This window comes from Carcharhinus amblyrhynchos, chromosome 3 (genome assembly GCF_965287045.1).
Source record: "Carcharhinus amblyrhynchos chromosome 3, sCarAmb.v2.hapA, whole genome shotgun sequence".
NCBI classification, from domain to species: domain Eukaryota; kingdom Metazoa; phylum Chordata; class Chondrichthyes; order Carcharhiniformes; family Carcharhinidae; genus Carcharhinus; species Carcharhinus amblyrhynchos.
Genome location: NC_137326.1, coordinates 44,102,683 through 44,129,506, shown reverse-complemented (window position 1 = coordinate 44,129,506; position 26,824 = coordinate 44,102,683). Strand labels below are relative to the sequence as shown.

Genomic DNA, 26,824 nt, shown 5'->3' with positions numbered 1-26,824 from the left:
GGGGAGATGAGTATTTCAAATGGAGCTGCATTTCCCATTGTAAGGTGCTTAAAATCCTGAGCTCCCTGGGAAAGGCATACATGTAGGACTCATTTTTATGAAATGATCTTATTATTTCTGAGCTGTAACCAGGGGGAGAAAAATCAGGCTCAATTGAGATGACCCCACTGTTGTTCAGAGCCATTAGTATTCCCTCACTGTGCTCACTCACAAGGAAGTGTCGGAATATTGCAGGCTTTGCAGTATAAAGACAGGCCCCCGGGGTTCACTGTCTTCAAAAAGGAGGGAGGGAGGAAAAAATGCTACCACAAGCCTCCAACAGATTAATATTTTCTCTGATCCTTCTGCACAAAAGTGTTGTTACTTTGGTGTCTGAAGTGTCAGATCTAAATTTCACAGCAGAATTATTCATTGCCAAAATCTTGAAATAGCTCTGCTTAGAATTATCGTAATACAACAAAAGACAAAAATAGCAACCCACTGGGAGAAAGAGACGTTGAGCGGCACATGGTTTAAATAATTTTTTCCATTCCTGAGCCTTCCCTGCTGAAAATGTGATTGGGTAGATGTGATAGTCAACGTGCGATTTGAAGGTAAAAGGCCAAGCTTTAATCTGTTGAAAATCAAAAACAAGGAATTACAATACAATACACAGGATTTCATTTCTTCCCAAAACAGATTAGCAGAATTAAATAAATGCAAATAGATTCTGGAGAAAAGTGTGAAATTCGAGACAAAATTTACAGAACAATGGTGCACCCATAGTCATCCAGCAATCCACAAATGTGCATTGACTGATTCTGCAATGCACTGCGCGTGTTCATTGTGCAACCTGTACTTTATCTGAATGTTAATTATTAAATCAGTGTGGTAAATTAACAAAATAAATTTGTTCACAACAGTGCAATCAAAAGTCAATTGTGGAATTTTCCTGGTTGACTTGTAGGTTAACCGGAGATGTGTACTTTGGAACTTGCACTAGCATTACTGTTTACCTGTTACACATTTTAATGGTCGCTTATCTCATTCATCTTTGACAGTTGTCAAACTTTTGTACTGGAAACTAGATGGTTCTCATTTCCAGTTTCTTAGTCAGTTGCAGAAAATGCAGTTTTATCAACTGAAAAGTTCATTAAGAATCGGTTTCAAAGGCTTTTGCTGAATGAGATTATTACAGGTTCACGACTCCAAAGTCTGCTGGCAGCATTTTTCAGAGTTATGGACTGGAATTCTCCAGTTTTGCATGCCCCGCCATCGTACTATTGAGAATGGAGAATTTGGCACCCAGCCAAATCTCCATTCACAGCAGCAGGACTGGAGAATCCCAGCTGGGGGGCAAGGGTCAGAGAAATGTGGCCACAGTGAATAGATGTCATTCAAGAAGATAGACCAAGTGTTAGTTATTTGGCCAGATGAGTCTGCTGCTGGGCTACATGGTACGAATAGCCAGCTCACAGAATCTGGACGAAAGTAAAAGATTAGCTAGAGTTTTAGTCATCACACATGACAGGTACCATCTTCATCAACTGGGGCATGAAATCGCACCCAATATCATTTTTGTTGAAGAAGTGACTGAAGTTGTCTGGTAATGTACTGGAGAAGATCGGTGTCACATCCTGCACGTAATATACTATTTATCGCATGCTTGGTATTGTCGTTGACTCCACTTGCTAAGTTTTAGCTGTTCTACTTATATAAGAAAAGGAAGAGTATGCTTTTGGAAAGTCTGCAGTGACAGAAGGAAATAAACACCAGGCCCCAAAGGAATTATTTTAAAACTCTCTCTCTCTCTGGCTCTCTGTGCTGGCTCTGTCTTCCTCTCTCTGTGCTGGCTGTCTCTCTCTTTCTCTCTCTCTCTGTGCGTTTCTTCCTGCTCTTCAATGAGAAATTAGAGATTTTTCCCTATTTTTACGGGATTACTCATTTATGTTTCTATTTATTGCATAGGTTTATACAGGACAGGGGTTAAAATAATGTTTTTAAAATTTTTTTAAACCGTCTAGCTTTATTTTGTTGAGGGTTACTTTCTGATATTTATGGTCTCAGTCATCATTCAAAGCAGTTAACGTGAGAAATTTAGGATATCATTCCTCCTTAATATTTTCTCTCAAATTAGGACTTAAATGCAATTCCTAATTTTCAGCTGAACTTATTCTTCCCTGACCACCGTTGCCCCAACCTAGAAATTTATCAATTTTGTGCCTTCAGCATTGGGATTTCCTCTTTCAGGATTGCCTTGCATTTGTATCTTTTTCCAATAAAAGCCAAATGTACCTACGTTGCAAATCATACACTGATGGAACATCCTGTATTCACTTGTCATAGACTTATAAACAAAATCATTCTTGAGTTGTCAGCTTTTTATTGCCTGTTCCTGCATTTTTTTAAATAAAAAATTGTTCACCAGCTTTTGTTAGTTTTCAAGTTTGGTTTTCTTGTATCTGGTATATGGAGTCGATGGTAGCCACGATGTGGCCTGCAGAAACTTGGTGTCTGTGTCAATATGTGCAATCTTCTTGGAGATCCTCTCCACTCTGAGCCAGCAGTTTGTGCTGTGGATGGTTGTAAAGACTTGTTATTCAGCCCATCTACACTGTCTGGATTTACTCTTTGACGCTCTCGATTACTTATTAGTGTCAGGCTATCATCACTCCGCCTCTATATTCTGTGCCTGTGCGCCTCCCTCCACTTCATCTGATGAAGGGGGAGTGCTCCGAAAACTTGTGATTTTAAATAAACCACTGGACTTCAACCTGGTGTTGTGCGATCTCTCATCTGGTATATATTTGAGATTGTTTGCTGCTTACATTGCTTTCTTGTCGCACACTTTTCCTTTTCTTAAATATTTTCCCTCCTCATCAGAAAGCAGTAAAATATTTCTCTAGCTCTCTGTCTATAACCTTGAATGAAACTCTGCTGAACATATTATCTCTCACTTGCTTCTTCTGCTCAGCCTCCTGGTCCCAGAGAACGTTGCTGGGTTGAAATGATTGATGGCGCAGTCTCCTGCTTCGGGCTACAGAACTGGCCAGGATAAATGCTTCTCAAGCACCAATCATTCCCTCCTGCACTCACTGCTCCTCCAATCCTGTCCCTGGAAATGCAGCATGAGCATGAGAGGGGGAATTTGGAGAAACTGGAGCCGTGAGCATGGGTGGGAAAGAGGGGGCGATTCTCCCAAAAAAGTTCTCAGCCCTGAATTTGCGGGGAAATTGATGGAAATCACAACTGTTTTTTTTCAGTGGGAGTTCAGAGTCGAATCTCCCACACTCTGTGCAATGCAGAGATCACAATTGTGAATCTCATTAAAAGCTCAGGGGTGCAGGGCCTATTCACTACACAGTCTGACAGTTCTGGAACTCCATGCATGCACAGTGGCCCCGAACTGTCAGCCTTCAGTTTGCTGGCCAGCTTGATTGCTAGCCAGCCCGGGACCCTCGCGGTGCTGCCCCCCCAAAAGCCCTCATGGCCCAATTGCAACCCCCATGACCATTCCCAGGCTGCCCCAACCACACCCCCCCCCCCAACTCGTCCAAGAGCGCCCTGATCTCTAGCACCCTTCCCCCCTCAACAGTGATGAGTCCCAGCCCCTGGAACATCCCCCTCCCCACAGGAGGCAGACCTCACCAACAGACTCATCCCCACCTAGCCCGACCTGACCACTGGCCTCCCTCCAGAGTGGCACGGGACCACCCCCATCCCTACCGATCGCCCCCAGGACCCCACCTCATAGGCCCTGCCCCCGAGGCACTGTCTGATGCCTGATCCCCGACCCCTCGGTGGGCCCTGATTGCCCCCCCATTCACTCCAGCGGGTCGAGCCTTTAGTTTCCTGAAAGTGGGGAGCTAGACTGAACCCTGCTGAAGTGGAATTGTACTTGTGGGATGGGAGATGCTAGTGGGACCCGATAATCACATTTAAATAAGATTAAAAGTAGATTTAAATGACTTACCTGCTGCTCCCACTGGTTTCCAGTATGGTCCCAACTGTGCCAGATATCTGGCGCTGGGTGATACGCACACATTGGGAACGCATGCGCAAATCCCGCAAATTGGCCAAGAAATATTTCTCCCGGCTCACTACACTAAAAAATTAGCAGTGTGGGATGGGAGAATCGCCCCCAGGGCATGGATTTTACAGCCTCACTCGTCCCAAAACTGTAAAATCCCACTCGAGATCAACAGACCTTTCCATTGTCCACCCATCTCCTGCTCCGGTTCCTTTGGCAGGTGGACAGGGCAGTAAAATTCCTTCCAGAATCTGTGCTTGGAGGAGTAGCTCCTCACAAATTCTATCTCTTCTATTTTTGCTGCTCCTTGAATTAAAATTCCCAGAGGCGACTCTTCCTTCAATATTTTGAGGTTTTGCTTTTTTGTGAATTTGAGGGCGAGTTTGCCTGATGTGTTAGTGTATTTTGGGTATTCAGAGTAAGTCAGACAAGCATATGAGGGAGAAAGGAATAGAGGGTTACGCTCAAATTTAGATGAAAGAAGGCTTTTCTCAGGCCATTCGGCCCACCCAATCCAAGCCTCCTCTCATCTAGATTTATCAGCTCAATCCTCTGTCCCCTTCTCCGTCATTTGCTTGTCTGGCTTACCTTTCTAACCATCTAAAACATTTTGTTTCAAATGTGGCAGCGAGTTCCACATTCTTACCACGTGTGGGTTAAGAAATTTTTTCTGAATTCCTCACCGAATTTCTTGATAAGTATCTTATATTGATGACCTTTAATTATCCACTTACCCACAAGTAGAAACATTCTCTCCATAGCATTTAGTCGTCTATTTTACTTTATGCACACTATATAATTACCAACTTCTTTCATTTCCCTAAAAGTGCCACCCACTCCAACCCAAGTAAAGCATCCTTAGCTTCTGCAAAATTACGATATGACTGTTTTCCTCATAACGGGCAACTGAACTTCTCTGAATAAGATCACAAATGGAATGCAAACTGCATTGTATTATGGCCAGTCTGTGCTGCTGGTAAATTTCACTAGAAGTAGAATAAAGGTTCTTACAAACTAATTTGACTTCCTTTCCTTCAAGGAAGCAGAGAGGGGAGGCCATTATCCCATAACAAAGTTGAATCCTTGCTGGAGCCAGTTTTCAAATATTTAATATTTTCTAAAAGTCATCAACATTCTGAACATGTTGTGGCAGTGAAATTTATATCTCTATAATACTGTATTAGAGCACAAGTCATTGCATCTTTAATGCAGATCAGTTACCACTTAATAATTCAGATCCTAGGCACTGCAAGTATTTTAATAATAAATATTTGGGTTTTTTGATAAATTATGAATTGTTCTACAGGTTGCAAACAATATCAAATATTCATAGTAGCATCTATTTATTGGCAAAATATTTCTCGTTCTGGACAACATTAATCCTGGAAGGGTATTTAAGATAGTTTGTACTCAGTGGTATTTCGTAGTTTAACATCACTAATGAACTGAATTAATTCAATAAGTAGCAGAGATTGATCAACAATGATTAAGATCACAATCCTTCTGTATGTAAGCCTTATGTTAAAACCAATCCTAGAATAAGCAAATGTAAATTTATTCTCCCTGGCAACAGTTTGAGGAACCAGTCAGTGTTCAATCATGCCGAACCCCAAGATGAGCTTCTCACATCATATCCACACCATTATTAAGGCCATTGTAACATCTCGGCCTTTTCCCCTGACTCTGCTCATCCTTTGCTGAAATTCTGATTCATGACTTTGTTACCTCAGATTAGATTATTCCAACGCACTCCTGGCTGAGAATCCAAACTCTATCTTCACAAAATCCAAAACTCTGCTGCCTGCGTCTTAGCTAGCACCGAGGCCTGTTCAACCATTAGCTTTGTAGTTTGCCGGCATACGCAGGTTACCAGATAAACAATGCCTCAATTTCAAATTCTTCCTTGGTCTTGCTCCTTTTTGGCCTGAATTTTCAGGATGGCAAGGGCTCCTGAGAATGGTGGAGGTGCATTCCCCATTGACTCTGACAAGTACACTGCCATTATATACTCAATTGAGAGGTGATTGGCAACAGGGTCTGCCCTTGGACAGGTAAGTACTAGGAGTCCCACAGCAGGATGTAGAGGGTACCCTGGGGAAGGTGGTGTGTGTGTGTGTGTGTGTGTGTGTGTGTGTGTGTGTGTGTGTGTGTGTGTGTGTGTGTGTGTGTGTGTGTGTGTGTGTGTAGGGGGCAGAGTGTGATCTTGGTATTGGAGGAAGGCCAGGAGAGAGAAACAAGTGCCAGAGCTCCCACAGTACTGAGGGGAGGGTGCCTCAATTCTGAAATTTGCTTCATATTGAAGCAATCCCTTCCTCCACCTTTCTCACCGAAGATCATTAACTTTTTCTATTTGACAGCCTGGTTCAACCAGCACCCACCAGCCTAAAACACTAAGGCTGGGCCTTAATAGTGGCACTGGCAGGCTTCCCAGCTGAGGCCCTGTCCACTGTCAGGGTCAGGACAGGCGGCTGTCCATGCATATTTTACCCCCCACTGCCTCAGAATCTGCTGTGGGTGGATGGGGTGGGAAAGAGCATAAAATTCTGGCCCTTCTCTCTGCAAATTTCTTTTGCTCTGGAACTCTCCAAGAAATCTGCTTCAGATCTCTTGAGCATCCCTGATTTTAATGTCTGCATCACGAGATCCTGAGTTCTGAAATTCCTTTCCTAAACCTCGCCACCTCTTTCGTCCTTCAAGAGGCTCCTTAAAGCCAAGCTTTTGGTCAATTACAGGAATATCTCTACGTGGTTCAGTGTCAAATTTTGTTTTACGATGATCCTGTGAAGCACTTTGGGATGTTGCATCATGTTAAAAGCACTATACAAATACAAGTTGCTGTTGTTATTAAGCTACTATTGTGAATGAAAACCTATTCCATGGAGATCAAAGTGCACCATATAAAGCTGGCTAATTTTTAAACAATGGAGCAACACGATGCCAGAAGAATCCAACAGTGCTTTGTGAGAATTTATGGGAAGTAAAAAATACTTACAGGCAAAGACAGGTTGTTGGGCTCAGTATAGACTTTTGAAATTTTTGGTATTTTACCAACAACCACAGCTGAACATTCTGGCTGGATGATGAGTTAATTTACCCAGTTATAATGGGACTGGATTTACTTCAAAAATGATAAGATTAATGACCCTTACCATTATTTCCACACAAAATGGAACAGCAACTTCAGACAAGCAGAGAAACGTGGTTACTTCTATAAATACATAAATTATTGATTCATGTAGAAGGCTGTGGGTTTAAGGCCCACTCCAGAAAACTGAACAGAAAATCTAGGCTGGCACCCCAGCACTGAGGGTGCAGTGCACCACTGCAGCTGCCATCTTTTCGGTGACATGTTAAAAAAGGCCTTGTTCAGCTCCTCAGGTGGACATGAAAATAACACTTTTTGAAAGAAATGGAGGAGACTGAATGACGACATGTAAATAGAAGACTTCCCTTCCTCAGCTAATTCAGGATAGACCAGGGGGCAAATGTAGGATTTTCCTGTTGTGGCTGGCACAGCAGTTCAGTGTAGATACTGATTTTAAACATAGAGAATTTAAATGGCCACTTGTGGTTACTTATATTGGTCTTCTAATCGGGGGAAGGGCATTCTTGCTATTGCGGGAGTCCAGCAAAGGTCCACCAGACTGATTCCCAGAATGGCAGGACTGATGTATGAAGAAAGACTGGATTGACTGGAATTTAGAAGAATGAGAGGGGATCTCATAGAAGCATATAAAATTCTAATGGGACTGGACAGGCTAGATACAGGAGGAATGTTCCCGATGTTGGGGAAGTGCAGAACTAGGGGTTACAGTCTAAGAATAAGGGTTAAGCCATTCAGGGCTGAGATGAGGAAGAACTGCTTCACTCAGAGTTGTGAACCTGTGGAATTCTCTACAACAGAAAGCTGGTGGAGCCAGTTTGTTAGATGTGTTCAAGGGGGAACTGGACATGGCTCTTGTGGCTAAAGGGATCAAGGGGTATGGAGAGAAAGTGGGAGTGGGATGCTGAAAGTGCATGGTCAGCCATGATCATATTCAATGGTGGTGCAGGCTTGAAGGGCTGAATGGCTGATTCCTGCACCGACTTTCCATGTTTCTAATAATTAAGCAAATGTAAGTTCATTCAAACTGGTCGACTTTTGTCTACTGAAGGATCTGAAACTGCATCGTACAAACAGCAGTTGGTTACCAGGGTCACTGATCCACCAGCTTTTTGAAATATCAAGAGCACTGGGTTTCATTTCAGAAGCACATTCTACTCTGCAATTATCGACAACAGCAGTAACCAAGCCAAAGCACTGAACTATGCACGGAGGAACTGCAGTTATGTAGGATGCACCAATTTATAAGTAATTAGATTATTGAAAGGACAAAAGTGAAATTCAAAGACATGGCACAAACATAGCAGCAGAAAGCATAAAGTCAGAATATTGGAGGATGCAAAGCAACTGGATTAAAGTAAGCTGCATAAACGGTGACAATGTACTTTTCTGAGATTATTATTTGCACCATTTAACAGACATTGCATAGACAGAAACAACGTTTTTTAATAGCTGCCACATCTTTTTGTTTGAGACACTTACACTTCTTTCAAATTGTGGCTGGAGAAAATCTTCAGCAAAAATGTGGAATTTTATCTTACTAAAGCTGAAGAGAATCACTGATTTTAACATGGTCATGGTCTCTTCGAGCCGGTCCCCACAGGCCACCACTGCCAAGTGCATCCATTCTTCTCCACGCCATGTATGGAGGCGAAACAGTGGCTCATTAAAAATTCTAAAGGCAAACAGAATATTGATCAATTAGAATCTACCATTACAGCTTGGTATATGTGCACTGCCAGCTCAACCTTCTTCTTTCCTGCTTCTCTCATTGCCGCATATGACAGAAGGTTCATGTCATGTTCACTCTTTGATATCTCAGAATGAGTATAAGGATGGACACAGAGCCTCAACCACATCAAAGTTTTATGCCTTTGTCAATATTAAAAATGGTCAAATATTTCATGACATCTGAACTGCCTTGTTGCACAAAACAATGAGGGATAATTTACAAAAGTGTCCAGTTGTAGTTTTTATCTAAATATAAATTGCCTACTGCAAACATCATTTAATAGTTTACAGAATGAGACAGCAGAGAATGAGACAATCTGCCCCTATCATTCCTGTGCCATCTCTGTGAATGAGCTCTCCTTTTAGCCCCATTTTCCTGTAGCCTGGCAAGTTTTACAACCTTAAGTATTCATCCAATTCCTTTTGAAAACGATAATGATGGTGGGGTTTGCAATACTGACGGTGAGGTATGATTGGGCAGCATGGTGACACAGTGGTTAGCATTGCTCCTCACAGCACCAGGGACCCAGGTTTGAGTCCTGGCTTCGGTCACTGTCTGTCCGGAGCCTGCACGTTCTCCCGTGTCTCCTCTGGGTGCTCTGGTTTCCTCCCACAGTCTGGAAGCTGTGCTGGTTAGGTGCATTGGCCATACTAAAAGTTCTCCCTCAGTGTACCTAAACAGGCACTGGAGTGTGGCGACTAGAGAATTTTCACAGTAACTTCATTGCAGTGTTAATGTAAGCCTACTTCTGATGCGAATAAAAAAATAAATTTTAAAATAATTTGGAAATTATGACTGCTGCTGCTTTACTCATCCATGGAATAGCTCTTGCAATTTTGGCACAAATACGCAGAAGTTAATGAGGAGGACTTAACAGTGTCAACTGGGCAGATGTGCCTTGTCACTTTTGGTGTCTCGGTCAATGCTGGGTGGTCCCTTGGGTTTTATTCTGTCTAAACTTTTCTTTCACAGTTTGATACAAGTGAGTGACTTGCTGGGCCATTACAGTGGGCAATTAAGAGTCAATCACATTGCTGTGGCTGTGGAGAGACATAGGTCAGACCACATAAAAAGGGACGATTTCCTTTTGTAAAGGATATTAGTGACCCAGGTGGGTTTTTATGACAATCTGTAGTTTTGTGGTCACCATTACTGAATTTAATTCCAGGTTTATTAATGAACTGATTTTAAATTCCACCAGCCGGTGTAGTGATACTTGAACTCATGTCTCTGAAGCAGTCGTCCTAGCCTGTGGATTAATATCAGGTAACATTAACACAATGCCACTGTGGGAGCAAACATATGCAAGATCCCAACTTGAGTTAGGAAAAAGCTACCATGAGTGGACGCTAACCGGCACCTACTACAAATGAGAGAAAGGCTAACGATGGTGGCTTCAGAGTCCAGGTACGTAGATCATTAAAATTTAATTGGAAAGCCCAAAAGTATAATCAAAAGCACAAATAAAATGCTAGCCTTCATATCTAGTGGAGTAGAACACAAGTGGGTAGAGGTTATGCTTCATCGGTACAAATCCCTGATTACACTGCATCTGGGATACTGTGATCAGGTTTCAGCACCACACCTTAGCGAGGATAAATTTGACCTTGGAAAGAGTACAATGTAGATTTATTAGAGTGGCACCCAGACTCCGGGGCTAAGCCATGAGGAGAGATGTAACAAATTAGGTTTGTAGTTACTGGAAGATAGCAAGTTCAGGGGTGATTTCATCAAAGCTTTTAACATATAAAAGGAAACAGAGGGAAGGTAAATTTTGAGGAGTATAGGTTTAAGAGGTATCATTAAAAAATTAGAGCTAGATTTTTCAGAAGCAAAATGACAAAACATCCTCATGAAAAGTGTGGTGACATTTCAGAATCTCTTCTGAAATGACAATTGACACAAGATCAAATATTGATTTTAAAGCAGATTGCTAGGCTTTTGTTAGTCAAAGTTATTAAGGGCCATGGGGCAAGGATGGCTAATCTGGAGTTAGATCACTATCAGCTCTGATCTCATAGAAGAAAGGGCTTGAATGGCCAATTGGCCTTTCTTGTTCCTATTCTCCTGTGACCAAGTTGCAGTCAGCAACTATCCTTACAAACTTAACAAAAGTTGATAAAACCCTACTTGCAAAGTTTCCCAAGCAGTGTAATGGAGGCAAAGAAATTCTGGGATCATTCAGGAGAAGAAACAGGAGACTTCTATGGAAGGATAGATCAAATGAATTCCCTGCTTTGTACCTTTTAATTGTTAACCTGGCCAAACCACAAGGATCAGCTGAAAAACAAAGAAGTACAGTACTTGAATTAAAGAAAATCTATTGTGAATGGATGTGAGCTATCCATTGACAAGAGGAAACAAGTTATGAGGGCAACGACAATGTTTTCTCACACTTGCTATCAATAAACATTCTTTAATATTATGAAATGACTGTCAGGGCCTGAAGGCAAGAGATAATGGGATTGAAAAGTAAATTGGCAGCCTATTTTGTGAATAAATGCACATTGAGTTGGAATCAATGGTGCTATCCTGTTTGGCAGTTAGTGACTAGTGGAGTGCCGCAGGGATCGGTGCTGGGGCCTCAACTATTTACCATATATATAGATGATCTGGAGGAGGGGGCTGAGTGTAGGGTGACGAAATTTGCTGATGACATGAAGATGAGAGGTAAAGCAAATTGCGTGGAGGGTGTGGAAAGTCTGCAGAGGGATCTGGATAGGCTGAGCGAGTGGGCGAGGACCTGACAGATGGAGTACAATGTTTGCAAGTGTGACGTAATCCACTTTGGCAGAAGTAATAGTAGGAGGGATTATTATTTAAAAGGCGAAAAGCTGCAGCATGCTACGGTGCAGAGGGACCTGGTGGTCCTTGTGCATGAGTCGCAAAAACCCAGTCTGCAGGTGCAGCAGGTGATCAAGAAGGCGAATGGAATGCTGGCCTTTATAGCGAGGGGGATAGAATATAAAAGCAGGGAGGTCTTGCTGCAACTGTACAGGGCACTGGTGAGACCGCAGCTGGAGTACTGTGTGCAGTTTTGGTCGCCGCACTTGCGGAAGGATATATTGGCCTTGGAGGGAGTGCAGAGAAGGTTCACTAGGCTGATACTGGAGATGAGGGGGTTGGCCTATGAAGAGAGACTAAATAGACTGGGTCTGTACTCGTTGGCGTTTAGAGGGCTGAGGGGGGATCTTATACAGACATATAAGACAATGAAGGGGATGGACAGGGTAGAGGTAGAGAGATTCTTCCTGCTTAGAAAGGATAGCAGGACTAGAGGGCACAGCCTCAAAATAAGGTGGGGGGACAGTTTAGATCGGAGTTGAGGAGGAACTTCTTCACTCAAAGGGTGGTGAGTCTCTGGAATTCTCTGCCCGTTGAAGTGGTGGAGGCTACCTCGCTAAATATATTTAAGTCACGGGTAGATAGGTTTCTGATAGACAAGGGAATTAAAGGTTATGGGGAGAAAGCGGGAAAGTGGAACTGATCCACTTCAGATCAGCCATGATCTTATTGAATGGCGGGGCAGGCTCGAAGGGCTAGATGGCCTACTCCTGCTCCTATTTCTTATGTTCTCATGAATAGTTTGAGTATTTCTCTTAATTTCAGTCATTACCAACAAACATGGAATCCATAGCAACAAACCACTACATAGCGCAGTGTTTTTTTCCCTTAAAAAGTGAATTTTAATCAGTTTTCTATTCCTTACTGAATTTAGGATTATAAATCATTATAACCTTTCACTCCTTTGTTAATCAAGAATCTATCTTAAAAATATTCAAAATCTCTACTTCCACTGCCTTTTGAAAAAATGAGTTCAAGACTCACAAACCTCAGATTACAAAATTGACCTCAGCTCTGTCTGAATGAGCTGCCCCTTATTTTTAATTGATCCCCTAATTCTAAATTCTCCCACAAGAGAAAATATCATCTTCACATCCACCCTGTTAAGACCCCGCAGGATCGTGAAGGTTTCAATCAAGTCACCTCTAATCTTCCAAACACAAGTAGATATAAACCCAACTTGCCCAACCCTTCCTCATAAAACTCCCTGTCGATCCCACATATTAGTCCATTAAACCTTCTCTGAACTGCCTCTAATGCACTTATATCTTTTCTTCACACAGTACTCCAGGTGTGGTTTCATCAGCGCCCTGTACAACTGAAGCAAAACCTCCCGATGTTATCAATTCCCCTCACAAGTAAACAATAACATTGTATTAGCTTTCCTAATTACTTGCTGTATGTGCATGCTAGCTTTTTGTGATTCATGTACTCAGATACCCAGGTCTCTCTGAATCTCATTGCTCTGCAATATTTCATCATTTAGATAATAAGATTTTAAAATTCTTCCTTTCAAAATCCCTTTGCCAGATCTTTGCTCACTCACTTAATCAATCTATGTCCCACGGCCTCCTTATGTCCTCTTTACAATTTAACTTCCTACCTACCTTTGTGCCGTCAACAAATTTAGCAACCATACGTTGGATCCCTTCATCCAAATCATTTATGTAAATTGTAAAAAATTGAAGCCCCAGCACTGACCTTGTGGCACACCATTCGTTCTAACCTGCCAATCAGAGAAAGGCCTATTGATGCTAACTCTGTTTCCTGTTAGCGAGCCACACTTCTATCCAGGCCAATGTTACCGTCTAATCCACCTGTGTCCCTTTATCCACAGCACCTGTGACTCTTTCAAGAATTCCAATAAACATGATATCCCTTTCACAAAACCATGTTGACCCTGATTGCTTGGATTTGACAAATGTCCTGCTGTAAAATATTTAATAGTAGCTTTGAATATTTTCCCTATTGCTGATGTCAGGCTAACTGGCCTGTAATTTCCTGATTTCTGACTCCTTCCCTTTCTGATTAAAGGAGTTAGATTTATCATTTTCCAATCAAATGGAGGTTCCCCCAATTATACAGCATTTTGAAAAATTAAAACCAATACATAAACTCTCTTCCTAGCTACTTCTCTCAAGACCTTAGGATGAAGTTCATCCAGACCTGGGGATTTGTCAGTCCACAGTTCCAACAATTTGCTCAAATACCATTTCCCTGGAGATTATATTTTTTTGAATCCTCCCTCTCTTCCATTTCCAGACTTAGAACTATTTCTCGGATGTTACTTGTGTCCTCTACATGAAGACTGATGCAACGTACCAGTTCAATTCATCTGCCATCTCCATACTTTCCATTACCACTTTTCCTGATGTATTCTCTACAGAACCAACACTCATTTTGTTAACTCCTTTCTTATTTAAATAGTTATAGAAACTCTTACCATCAGTCTTCATATTCCTAGTCATCTGCCCCTCATACTCTAATACTTCCCTCCTTATTAATCTTTGTCATCTTTGCTCTTCTGACCCACCATTGATTACAATTGGATGCTTTTTCTTTAAGTTTGACACTTCCTTTAAAGTGGGCCTTCCACTTAGCATGTTTTTTTCTCACTGGAATGTATTGATTCTGTGCATTCTGAAATATCCCCTTCAATGACTGCACTGCATCTCTATACACCTATTGTTTAATCTATTTGCCAGTTCACTTTAGATAGCTGTGTTTTCATGTCTTCATAATTAAGTTTAATACTTTTCTTCGACACATTCTTGTCTACTCAAACTGAATGTGAAAATTCAATCATATTACAATTGCTTTTACCTCGGGACTGTCAATTAATTTTATCGTGTTGCACAATACCAGGTCTAGTAATGTTGGCTCACTGGTTGGTTCCAGATTTTCTGGCTAAGAAACTATCTCAGAAACATTCTATGAATTCCACACCTACGCTATCTTTGCTCATCCGATTTTTCCAGTCCATATGCAGATTAAACCTCCCCCCATCATGATTATTTCCGTACCTTTCTGACAATCTCCCATTATCTCCCCTTCTGTATTATGTTACACAATGTGGTTACAATTAAGGACCTGTAAACCACTCCCATATGTGACTTCTTGCCTTTATAATTTCTCATCTCAATCCAAACTGCTTCTGCATCCCGGTTTCCTGGATTTTCCAGTGTTACAGGATGCCTGCTCTCCCCTTCATCAGTTGTGGTACTTGCTGGACAGAGATTTTTTTCCATGAACCCCTGCTGTACCCCTTGGATCAGGAATTACAGTGGTGTTAAAAACCAACAGAGGTGCTACAGGCTACATACATGATCTAGGGAATATTGGAAGCAACCACTGCTTTAATTACTCTTCACTGCTTTCAAGACTGTCTCATCCTCAGTGACTGTCTGCCTTGGCTTCTGGCATGGCCTCCTCATCCACTGGTGTCACCACAGTTTTGAATGACTCCTCCCACTCCTTCCACGTTTGGTGCTCCCATTACGAGCATGCTTCTCCCGCAGGCACAGGCATACTCAGTGTCACTCCTATCTGATGGTCCATTTGTGTCAATCACTCTTGTAAATGTGTACCACTCTGCCACTGGAAGGATGGACAAGTTGATGCAGTCATCTCAATGCAGCATTCACCCATCGGGTTTGGGTGCATGTAAACTGGGCACATGTGGACAATGGCACCTGGTGGCCACCTGGCCTCACACTTCAGGGGTGCCTTTTAATTCATGCGGGACTTCCAGTTTGCCATTCTAAATGCCACTTGCCTTTCCAGACCTCAGCAGGTCTTTAAGACTTTTCCTGCATTGGATCCAGGTTAGTGCTTCCTATGGCATGTAACGCTGTTAGGGTACACAGCAGAAACCCCAATGTTATGAAGCTTGACTAGGCCCCAACAATTTAAGCAGTTTTCTTCTGATAGACTTAAACTCCTCTTCAAGAATCAGTTAGCAAACAACACGAGCTTATGCATTTTTGACTTATTACCTTTCCTTGAGATGATAACACCGCTGAAGGGAGAGAGAGAGAGAAAAAAAACAGAGAGACACTTGTCTTCTGACAATCCCTAACACCAGCCTCCAGAGAGAAAGAGAGAGAGAGAGAGGCCTCTTGCTTCTTTCAGGGCCAGTCAGAAACTGACTGTTTTAAAATAAATTAGAACTGTGCATTTTTTCCTGCAATCTTAACTCAATCACATGACTCTGCCTCCATCAATCAACCTATTCAAAACCTTACTCTGAAACCCTAGGACAAAACCCAAGTAAACAAAAATGCATCAACTCAGATTAAACAATCATCATTCTAGCTAAGATCAATAGTTAGCCTGCATTCTCAGCATTAGCTGCTTGATGCAGACAAATTGGCACCATGTAAAGAGAGCTGAGTTTTAAACATATCCCTTACAAGAAACATGATATGAATACATTTCTTAGAGGCATACTGTCATCACAACACTCAAAACCGGCTCTGCTGGCCAGGACATGTCATTCATATGCCTGACAGCAGATTCGCAAAAACAACTGCGCTACTCAGGAGTGGCAGGAGATTCCCATAAGGATAATGGAAAAACTTTAAGGATGATCTCAAAATATCCTAAAGAGATCAAACAGCCCTGGGAGACTCTGGCCTCTAAATGACCAAATGGAGAAGGTTCATTCAGGAAGATACCAACATGTCAAATCTTTGCCGAGAACATACAAGCAACATTGAGGCATTGAAGACAGTGCACAAACCTCCAATAACTCACCTGCCCGACTCTTTAACCACCACCTGCTCCACATATGACAGAGTCTGCAGATTGTGCATTGGACTTAGCAGTTTAGTAGAAGGGTATTCAGCTTTGGAAGGGTTAATGGAAGACTGGACAACAGCACTGCCCATATGCAGCCTTTAATTGGTTCTTCCTTGTGAAATCACTGAGGAAGTTCTACCATCTGCCTGTGTCTGTGTGCCACCAATCTGACTATCTCCCATCAATGCTTTCACTGAAAATTTCCAGCTATTCAGAGGGAGTCAGTTTGGATTTGTAAAGTGTGGATCCTGCCAATTATCTAAATATCTTGAATGAATACTGAACAATAGCAGGGACACTTGTTGTTCACAAAGCCAGACTGTTTGAAAGAACTTGCTGCTTTTAGCTTCATTCACAATCACAAGGTGCCCCAAAGAGCTTCACAGCCAGTACAGCACAGCCAATGTTGTGATGTGAGAAACACACCAGCCAACTTAGGCAAAGCAAGGTCACGCAAACAAGAATGAGATAAATAATCAGATCATCTGAAGATAAGTCTTGAGAAGGACACTGGAAATATTTTTTCGAAAGAACCATGGGATTCTTTTATGGACATGCAAGATGGCAGACAGGGCCTTGAACTAACATAACATCCAAAAGTTAATACCTTTGACTCTGATACTCAGTACCACACTGATAATCTGATATTACAGGATCAAGTTTCATGGAGAAGAGTGTGAACCCAAAAGTCTTCACCTAAAGACAAGATCGCTATCAATGAACCAGTGCTGACACCGAGCAAGCCAGCTGTCAAAAAACACACACATTTGAATTGCTATAAGTCTCCTGCTCGTGTTCTGTCAGAATGCCAAAATTGATTATATGCACCATTGCTTGCTTACTGAGAAATATCATTTTTGTTTTTCATCGGATTTGGCTTCAACTTCAAAGCAACAGAGTATTGTATCTGGGCAGCAATCCTCAAACATTCAGTATTTCCATTGCCACCTGCCAGCTTCACACTGCAGCAGTGAAGCGTTCATGAAATGTTTCGCAAAGGTTCAGTTAAAACATTCCAAAATGAGCATTTTGCACTTAATATTCTTTGGAGCAGTGAAAGTGCTTTTTATGTCAAGCACGGTCCTGTTGATGATTTGCTTCTGTGTAATTACGAATCCTGTGGCACATTATTCATTTCATGTCAAAATATGAAGTTGTTTTGGCCCAATAAATAGAGATAGACGAGAACACTAATTGTAACAAATGCAATTATGATTAAATTTAGTAATTGCCAGGCCCAATAACCTTGATGCACAAAACAAGCATCAAGGGAACAAAAAACGTAGCAAAACTGGAATAGTGATTTTCCTGTGCAACAAAACAGCTGCTGCAACATAATGTGAAACTTTCTGTCCACATTCTGAGATATGGATCTGCATAAATCTATGAGATGGGATTTCTCCACTGCTTCATAATATGTCCATCTTAATTGGGTTCATGGCCTAAGTCATTGTGGAGTTCATCAATGCAATTGATCTGCTGGAGATGCTGCCTTTAGGATCATTTAGCAATGAAATGGATCCTGCAAGGTGACAGGATGAAACTGGGGGAAGGATGTTCGTTCTGGATAGCTGAATGAAAATGGGCCAGATGGTTTTCCTCATTCATAATTACCCTGCCATCATTTTCGCCCTGCCCAATTTTCAGTTGGTTCATTTACTACGTGTCACACAAGCAATCTGACAAAGTAAAATGAATATGAACGAAATCCATCCCTGGTTTGCAACACTTCAGTTAAATTACAAGAAATGATAGCACGTCTATTGTGTCAGACTGAGATGTCTAAAACAAGGGTAAGAATTGCCACAACCTGATGTTAAAGAAATGCACTTTCAAGATCTCATAACATTGTTTTGAAGAGCAAGGGAGTTGTTATTCCTGCTGTTTTTAATCAACATTTATCCCTCAATCAACATCAGAGAAACAGACGATCTGGTCATTATCAGATTGTTGCTTGCGGTGTTTCCTATATTACAATGCTACCACACTTCAAAAGTACTTAATTGGCTACAAAATACTTTTGGGACATCTGTTGTTTGTGAAAGATGCAGTAGAAGCACAATACCTTCTTTCCAGAATTTCCAGCACTCTATTGAGATTACAGCTCGAGCACTGTGGCCATTTTAGTTACTGAGACACTGGGAGAAGTTCAATTATTGGTGGTCACATGCAGAAGAGCCATGAGACGAACTCCTAGGAACAAATCTGAGTTAAGAATAAAGAGAATGGGGTCATCTAAGAGGTGATCCTATAAAAATCGTGTCTCGAAAATTAATAGAACAAATTGTTAGGTTAAAACTTGTAAAAAACAAGCTTAGGATTTATACCAGAAAGTACTTCTTCACACAAGGAAGGAGTGAATAGATGTGGAATGGAGTCCCTGGAAGAAGACGACAAGAAAACTGTATCATTTAGCAATGAAATAGATCCTGCAAAGGTGACAGGGTGAAACTGGGTGAAGGATGTTTGTTCTGGATAGCTGAATGAAAATGGGTCAGATGGCTTTCTTTATTCATAATTATCCTGTCATCATTTTGCCCCACCCAATTTTCAGTTAGTTCATTTACTACATGTCACACAAGCAATCTGACAAAGTAAAATGAATGTGAAAGAAATCCATCCCTGGTTTGCAACACTTAAGTCCTTTGTGTCAGAATGAGATGCCTAAAATAAGGGTAAGAGTTGCTACAATCTGATTAGGATTCCTGATTATAGATCTTCAACAGGAGATACCTGGAGCACTTAATGTTCTGATCCCAGTTGGAAACAATTTGAACTGATTTTCTGTTGTTAAGTGCTAATCAATCCTGCATGGTTTGGTGAGGATAGAGTCACAGGTTAGTAAAGGGAGCTGTAGGAATATCCTCCTGCATCCTAGCAAACATGAAGCCCAAAGTGAGTTTTTAAAATTTTGCCTCTTCAGTTCAGCTGAATTAATTGCGAGCAAGGCTTTAAGATAATTTCAACCCTGTAATTACCAGAAATGGCCTGGTTTATAAATGAAATGATGTAAAATTAGAAACATGAATTAAAACACAGCAATCACTATCCCGTGAAGGCTGCCATTGGATTACTGACAAAATTCCCGCCACGCTACAGCTCCTCAGGCAATATGTGCTTGCATTTATTATATCTTCATCATTCCACATACTCTGGAGAGCCATGACCAGCGTTAAGCCTACCCAAAGAATGCCAGTAACAACAGGTTAAAGTTCTAGAAATAAGAAAATACCACAGATATGCCATTTATATACCCAATTGTCTGCTGTGGTGACTGCAATTTTTTTCTTCATTCATAGGACATAGGCATCACTGGATGACCAGAATTTATTGCCCATCCCTAGTTGCCCTTGAAACTGAGTGGTTTGCTTGGCCATTTCAGAGGGCAGTTGAGAGTCAACCATATTGCTATGGCTCTGGAATCAAATGTAGGGCAGACCAGTTAAGAACGGCAGATTTCCTTCCCTAAAGGACATTAGTGAACGAGATTTTTTTTCTGACAATCGGCAATGGTTTCATGGTCATCGATAGATTCTTAATTCCAGACAACTTCTATTGAATTCAAATTCCACCATCTGCCATGGTGAGATTTGGCGTTGTCCTGGTGTTGTCAGACTTTTTACTGTGTTTACGAGATTTGTACCCAGGTTCCTAGAACATTAGTTGAGTTTCTGGATTAATAGTCTAGTGATAATACCATCACCTCCCCAAAGGAAATATTGAATCTTACATACTTTTGGAAAGCAGAAGTCAATCAGTTTGAGTAGAGAAGTTCAGAAAGGTAAAACTAAGGTATTAGAGCACCACCACTGACCAGAGGTTGTAATTGCAGTGGAATAATGTTTACACCGGCAGTTTTCATCACAGATGTAAGTACTGGCATATAACAGGAAAAATTACAAAGTAAGGTTTGGTGATAAGAAAGTTAAAGTTTATTTAATTGGTACAACAAGGCTTACATTCACACTATAATAAAGTTACTGTGAAAATCCCCTAATTGCCACACTCCGGCGTCTGTACGGGTACACTAAGAAACAATTTAGCATGGCCAATACATCTAACCTGCACATCTTTGGATTGTGGGAGAAAATTGGAGCATTTTAAGGAAACCCACGCAGACATGGGGAGAATGTGTAAACTCCACACAGTGATCCAAGCCAGGAATCAAACCTGGGTCCCTGGCACTGTGAGGCAGCAATGCTAACCACTGTGCCACCGTGCTGCTCTTATGTGTAAAATAAACTCATTGTCACCCATCATTTAGATACAAAAAGTGCCTTGGGGCAGTACTCTATAATGCATGTTGCTTTTTATAGCGTCATAGAGGTTTACAGCATCGAAGCAGGCCCTCCGGCCCAACTTGTCCACGCCGCTTTTTTTTAAACACCTAAACTAATCCCAATTGCCCGCATTTGGCCCATTTTCCTCTATACCCATTGTACCCATGTAACTATCTAAATGCTTTTTAGAAGAAAAAATTGTACCCGCCTCTACTACTCTCTCAGGCAGCTTGTTCCAGGCACTGACCACCCTCTGTGTGAAAAAAAATGCCCTCTGGACACTTTTGTATATCTCCCCTCTCACCTTAAACCTATGCCCTCTCGTTTTAGACTCCCCTACCTTTGGAGGGGGTGAGGTTATACAAAAAGGAAAACACTTCTTGGTAGAGGAAATGGAGATCAAAACACAGATGTTCAAAAATAGAGGCTAGATAAATGTCTCAGTTCAAATTTTCTGCACTCAAACATTGCTATTTTAAACAGACAATCCCCTTTCCCCAAGTCCTCTGCAAAACCATGAACATTCCACAGACACAAGTAATAATCCTTTGAACTGTAACCATAGGAAAAGTAGATATTCCTGACATTAGCTCATGCAATCCTGCCGCCAGAGTAATCACTGAACTTTTAAACTTTGGGATCAACATCTGTCAGGGCACAAAACAGTGAGATAGTGGAAGAATGCAACAGTGCCGCCACTCCCCAGAATTAAATAAAATCAATGACATATGTGTTGTAACTAGCGACATGCAGCACACTGTTAGCAAAGAAAACAATGTTTCCTTATAAAACAAGAATGTGGTACAGGAAATAGTTTATTTCATTGCCAAGTGCCGCACAATGAGTACAGATAGATGGAGATGAAAAGATTTTGAAGCATTTACTCAGCATTTCCAGGGTGAGGTGTCTGGAAGCTGGGATGTTGCTGCGAAGTGCAGTGTCTGGGATGTAGGGAGACAGTTGCCTGGTGGCCCCGCACACACACAGAGTGCAGCTCTTACCTGTCAGCCGCTCCAGTTTTGCGCCTTTGTGTTGGGGGACGTGGCTGTTTGTTGACACCGGGCCGATGCAGCAAGCGGAAAGCGGTGGGCGGCTGGGTGAGCAGCCCGCCCCGCAGTGTCGGGGCGCCCGGCAAGGCTGCCCCTTGGTGCCCCTGTGCCGGTGGCTCGCCAGCCGAGTTGCCCGGTAGTAGGTAGAAGAGCAGGCGGCCAGCAACCAGGCAAGCAGCGATCACAGCCAACTTATAGTGAAGTCTCATTGTGTCAGCTCACAGGATCCGCTCCCCACATCCACGTCATTTGCTGTGCACTTTGTTGCCGTAAAGTTCTTCATAACTTTTGTCGGAAATTAATTCCAGATTTCACGTTTTTTTCTCTGTTTTGCCTCCTGTTTGTACTTTATTGGTGCAGCCTAACCCTCCCCTCAGCATCGTCCGCTGAGGCGGAAAAGGACAACGTTATACTGCACCCCCCTCCCCATCACTTAAATAAAGGCCAGGGGTGGGGAAACTCAAGTTGCATTTTAACCCTTCAAAACTAGTGTCATTTTAGTTCCTTGGCTGTGGATGTTGCAGATCTTTTCAGGAGCTTATTGCAAAGCGAGAATTGTAAATGCTGTTGTGGATTTGCAGTGTGGGCGTCTTATTTCAGATTCCAGCTTTTGCAATTGTCTACAGTTTGTTTTTAAAGTTCATTTATTAGTATCACAAGTGGGCTTATGTTAATACTGCAATAAGTTACTGTGAAAATCTGCCAGTCGCCACACTCTGGCGCCAATTCGGGGACACTGAGGGAGAATTTAGCACGGCCAATGTTCCTAACCAGCATGTCTTTTGGACTATGGGAGGAAACTGGAGCACTCGGAGGAAACCCACGTAGACACAGGGTGAATGTGCAGACTCCACACAGATAGTGACCCAAGCCAAGAATCGAATCCAGGCCCCTACCCACCCCAGGCAAATTAAGAATTTGTTCTTTGGTAATACTCAGCAGGAGAATGACGTAATTTCACCCGTTTAAAATGCTTTTAAAATCTTCCAACAGTGGCCCAAATTGCTTGCTTATGCTTGGATAAAGAAAGGCTGCTGGTTGCACTGCATTCACATCTTAAATTATGCTTCATGGACAGAGATATACTTATTATAGATACGGTAAGGAAATACCTATATCTTTTCCTTACCTACAGATAGGTAAGGAAAACATATACACCATAATTTATAAAAGCAAGACCAGAAATGTTTTTCCATGTGTAAAATAAGAAAATACTAAATTTAGAAGTTCATCTGCACCTGTAAACAGAAACAATAGGTTGGCATCGAGTATGTAAGTAGATAGGTCTCAAAACATACAACTGAAATAAGTAGTGAGCTTGGGGAGAATTTATGGGCCTGGTTTTGCAGTTATAATGATGATGAATCTAATGATGTTTACTGTCATTACACTTGGAAACTGACAGCAACTTCTGGTATCAGTACAAAACAGTTAAATACAAAAATCCGGAAATGCTGTCAGTGGTTCCTTATTCCCCCACAGGGGACACTTTTCAAGTCCTTGCAGATGGAAAGCAATCAGAATGTCTGAATGGATGTGAATGTCCTCCTTGAACACGAATGTTGTGGTGATAAAAATCCTTGAAAAAGTTACAACTTGTTGAATGAGGTGCAACTGAATTTTTAAACATCATATAAAAAATTATTCCAGCCAACATTAGCCCAGCAGTAATTGTTCCTGAACTGAGTGGCCTGCTAAGCCATTTCAAAGAGACAATGGGATTGCAGTCACATGTGGGCCAGACCAGCTAAGAACAACAAATTTCCTTCTCTGAAGGGCATTAGTGAACCGGCTGGAGTTTTATGACAATCAGTTATAGTTTCACTATTTCTGAGGTGAGTTTTATATTCCCAATTTTTTGAACTGGGTTCTAATCCCAGCAGTTGTCATGGTGGGATTGGAACCCATATTCCCGGAGCATTTGTAATAGCCTCCAGATTATTAGGTCAGTGACATTACCATCGCACCACTCTCTCTGAACCTGAGAAAAATAATTTTATAATTGAAATGGCCTAGCAAGCCACTCAATTCCAGGGCTATTATGGATGGGTAACAAATGCTGTCAGTGACACCCGCATCCAACAGAAGAATAAACATTATTTTTTTCAATTCCATGAAACAAAGTTTCATTGATTTTTAAAATGATAGAAAATATTTTTTGAAAAACTTTCGGTTTATGATGTTAAATGTCTACCTTGATCCCAGGTGTACGTTCGAAACTTTGTTTCACTGTTTATAAAATCATAAAATATAAACGATAAAACCAGTTGTTACTTACTGGTTTGCTGTCTGTGAGAATTCTTCAATGTGATTGTTAGCTTTGCCTACTTAAGACATCACTATTGCTGAATACCAGAGACCCTCTATAACTGAAGACATTAACAAGCAAGTGCTACCATTCCAGCACCAATCACAAAATCTGGACAAAGTCTCTGTTCTTTGTGAAACAAGAGACATTGCAGCACAGATGTACTCTCCCCAACATTTTATCAGAGTTTAGAGTGAGTTTGCACTTGAGTTCACCATGATCCACCCTTTTCCAACTCTTCCTCTTCTACCTTTTGTGTGTGTGTGTAATATGTATGCATGTACAGCTTGAAATGGATAAATGTATGAGTAAGCGCTGTAAGTTTTGTTTCACTGTAAACTGTCCTTTATAAACAAAGCTGGGGAATAATGATTCTTAGATGGCAATAATGGTACCCAACCAAAAGGTGGCCCATGGATGGATGATGCCTAGTGGAAGAACAACTGGACAGATACTTAAAACAAGCTGCTATAATACAAATCCATGTTTTTCTTTCAATCTTGCTAAATTAGATCTTTGCAAGTTCATTAGTGTGTCAAGCAGAATAGGATTTACTTTAGTAAGCAACACCATGTTTCAAGCGTTTGCTAGGAAATAAGAACAGCTGAACTGGATGGCCATGATAAAGAACCTGTTAACAGGCCTTAGGAGCAGCTGTAGACGTAAACAACTCATTGTGGAATAGATATAAATAATGAAGCTTTTGGGATTTAGTTTGATGTTGAAGACTGGGTTTAGACAAAGAATTCACTGTTTTCTAGGGTACATTAACGATTATAGGGTGTAAATCCCACATCAGCTGTTTGTGCATGTCAGCTGTCCTGCCCGATCTGTATATGTACTCGCTATTGTCATGATTGTATATTTTTGCTGCATAACTAGCGTGTTATATTCGATATTTATTAATCTTAACATCACAGCCCATATTGGCTGCAGACGATCACAGCTATGTCAAAGATTTAAATTCATACAGTTGTTGCACATTGTAGACATGATAAATGGGGCTGGCTTTGATTAAAAACAGAGTTTTATTAATGGTGTGTGATCTTTTCCGTGGTTGCTTTTTCCTTCTCTCTTTCCCACGCTAGGTCTATTCCATCATTTCCGGTGCATGCATTGATACAGCAGAGCTCCAGTGAGCCATCAGGAATAAATGTAACTACATAACATTTCCTCAACCCTTAAGGTGAAAGCCCCCAAATGAATTCACAACAAGTTCAACATGAACAATAGTCAATAGGTCAGTCGCTATTAATAAGTGACAATCTCCAGATTGTCTGACTTTCGGAACGGCTGAAGGTTATCATCCGGCATTTTTATCTTCGCACTGACATTATCAGTGATTGGTTTAACCAGTATTGACATTGGAACTAGAGGTTGTCTCTGCGTCTGAGCAGAAGGTGAAATGTTGCTTTCCTGAATGGTGTCTGGTGTAGACGATGTAGGAAGGTTCAAGTCAGGACGTCGTAAGTCTGGTTCTGAATTTTAAACAGGCTCCAGATTTGGCAGATCTGTTCTTCCAGCCAATAACTGGTCTGCATGTCTCCTCCAGAGTGGACCACCTCACACTTGCCAACATTAAATTCCATTTGCCATTTCCTGGCCCATTCGCCCAGCCTATCTAGATCCTTCTGTAGACTCTCCACACCCTCCGCACAATTTGCCGTTCCACCAATCTTGGTGTCATCAGCAAATTTCGACACCCTACACTCAGTTCCCTCCTCCAGATCATCTATATAAACAGTAAATAGCTGAGGCCCCAGCACCGACCCCTGGGGCACTCCACTAGTCACCATCCGCCAATCCGAATAGCACCCATTGACCCCCACTCTCTGCCTCCTATTTGACAACCAATCCTCTATCCATGCTAACACCCTACCCCCAACTCCATGTCCCCTTACCTTCTGCAATAACCTCTTTTGAGGTACCTTGTCAAACGCCTTCTGAAAATCAAGAAAGACCACATCCACCGGCTCTCCTCTATCCACCGCCCTAGACACATCCTCATAGAACTCCAGTAAATTTGTCAGACACGACTTCCCTTTAACAAAACCGTGCTGCACCTGCTCTATCAAGCAATTCCTCTCAAGATGCCTCGTTATTTCCTCCGCGAATGGGCCAGGAACTGGCAAATGGAATTTAATGTTGGCAAGTGTGAGGTGGTCCACTTTGGTAGGAATAATGGTAGGAAGGACTATTACTTACGGGGCGAAAAACTGCAGCAGGCGACGGTGCAGAGGGACCTCGGGGTCCTTGTGCATGAGTCGCAAAAACCCAGCTTGCAGGTGCAGCAGGTGGTCAGGAAGGCGAATGGGATGCTGGCCTTCATAGCGAGGGGGATTGAATATAAAAGTAGGGAGGTCTTGCTGCAGCTGTATAGGGCATTGGTGAGGCTGCACCTGGAGTACTGTGTGCAGTTTTGGGTGCCGCACCTGCGCAAAGATATTTTGGCCTTGGAGGGAGTGCAGAGGAGGTTTACTAGGCTGATGCCGGAGTTGAGGGGGTTGAGCTATGAGGAGAGGCTGAATAAACTAGGCTTGTACTCATTAGAGTTTAGAAGAATGAGGGGAGATCTCATTGAGACGTATAAGATGATGAATGGGATGGATAGGATAGAGGTGGAGAGACTCTTTCCGCTCAAAAAAGACAGTAGGACTAGGGGGCACAGCCTCAAGATAAAGGGGGGGCGGTTTAGAACG

General features: G+C 41.9%; 1 protein-coding gene across 1 annotated transcript in view; it reads right to left on the bottom strand.

Moving 5' to 3' along the window:
- The window catches only part of gxylt2 (glucoside xylosyltransferase 2), a 38,060-nt gene extending 15,862 nt beyond the window's left edge, over nucleotides 1-22,198 (bottom strand). Inside the window, exons 1-3 of the mRNA XM_080183635.1 lie at nucleotides 21,770-22,198; nucleotides 8,595-8,787; nucleotides 482-613 (exon numbers count right to left, since the gene is read on the bottom strand). Of these exons, the coding sequence (XP_080039761.1) occupies nucleotides 482-613; nucleotides 8,595-8,787; nucleotides 21,770-22,026 (582 nt within the window). The 5' untranslated portion in view covers nucleotides 22,027-22,198. The remainder of the gene's footprint in view (nucleotides 1-481; nucleotides 614-8,594; nucleotides 8,788-21,769) is intronic.
- Between the last annotated feature and the right edge of the window lie 4,626 nt (nucleotides 22,199-26,824).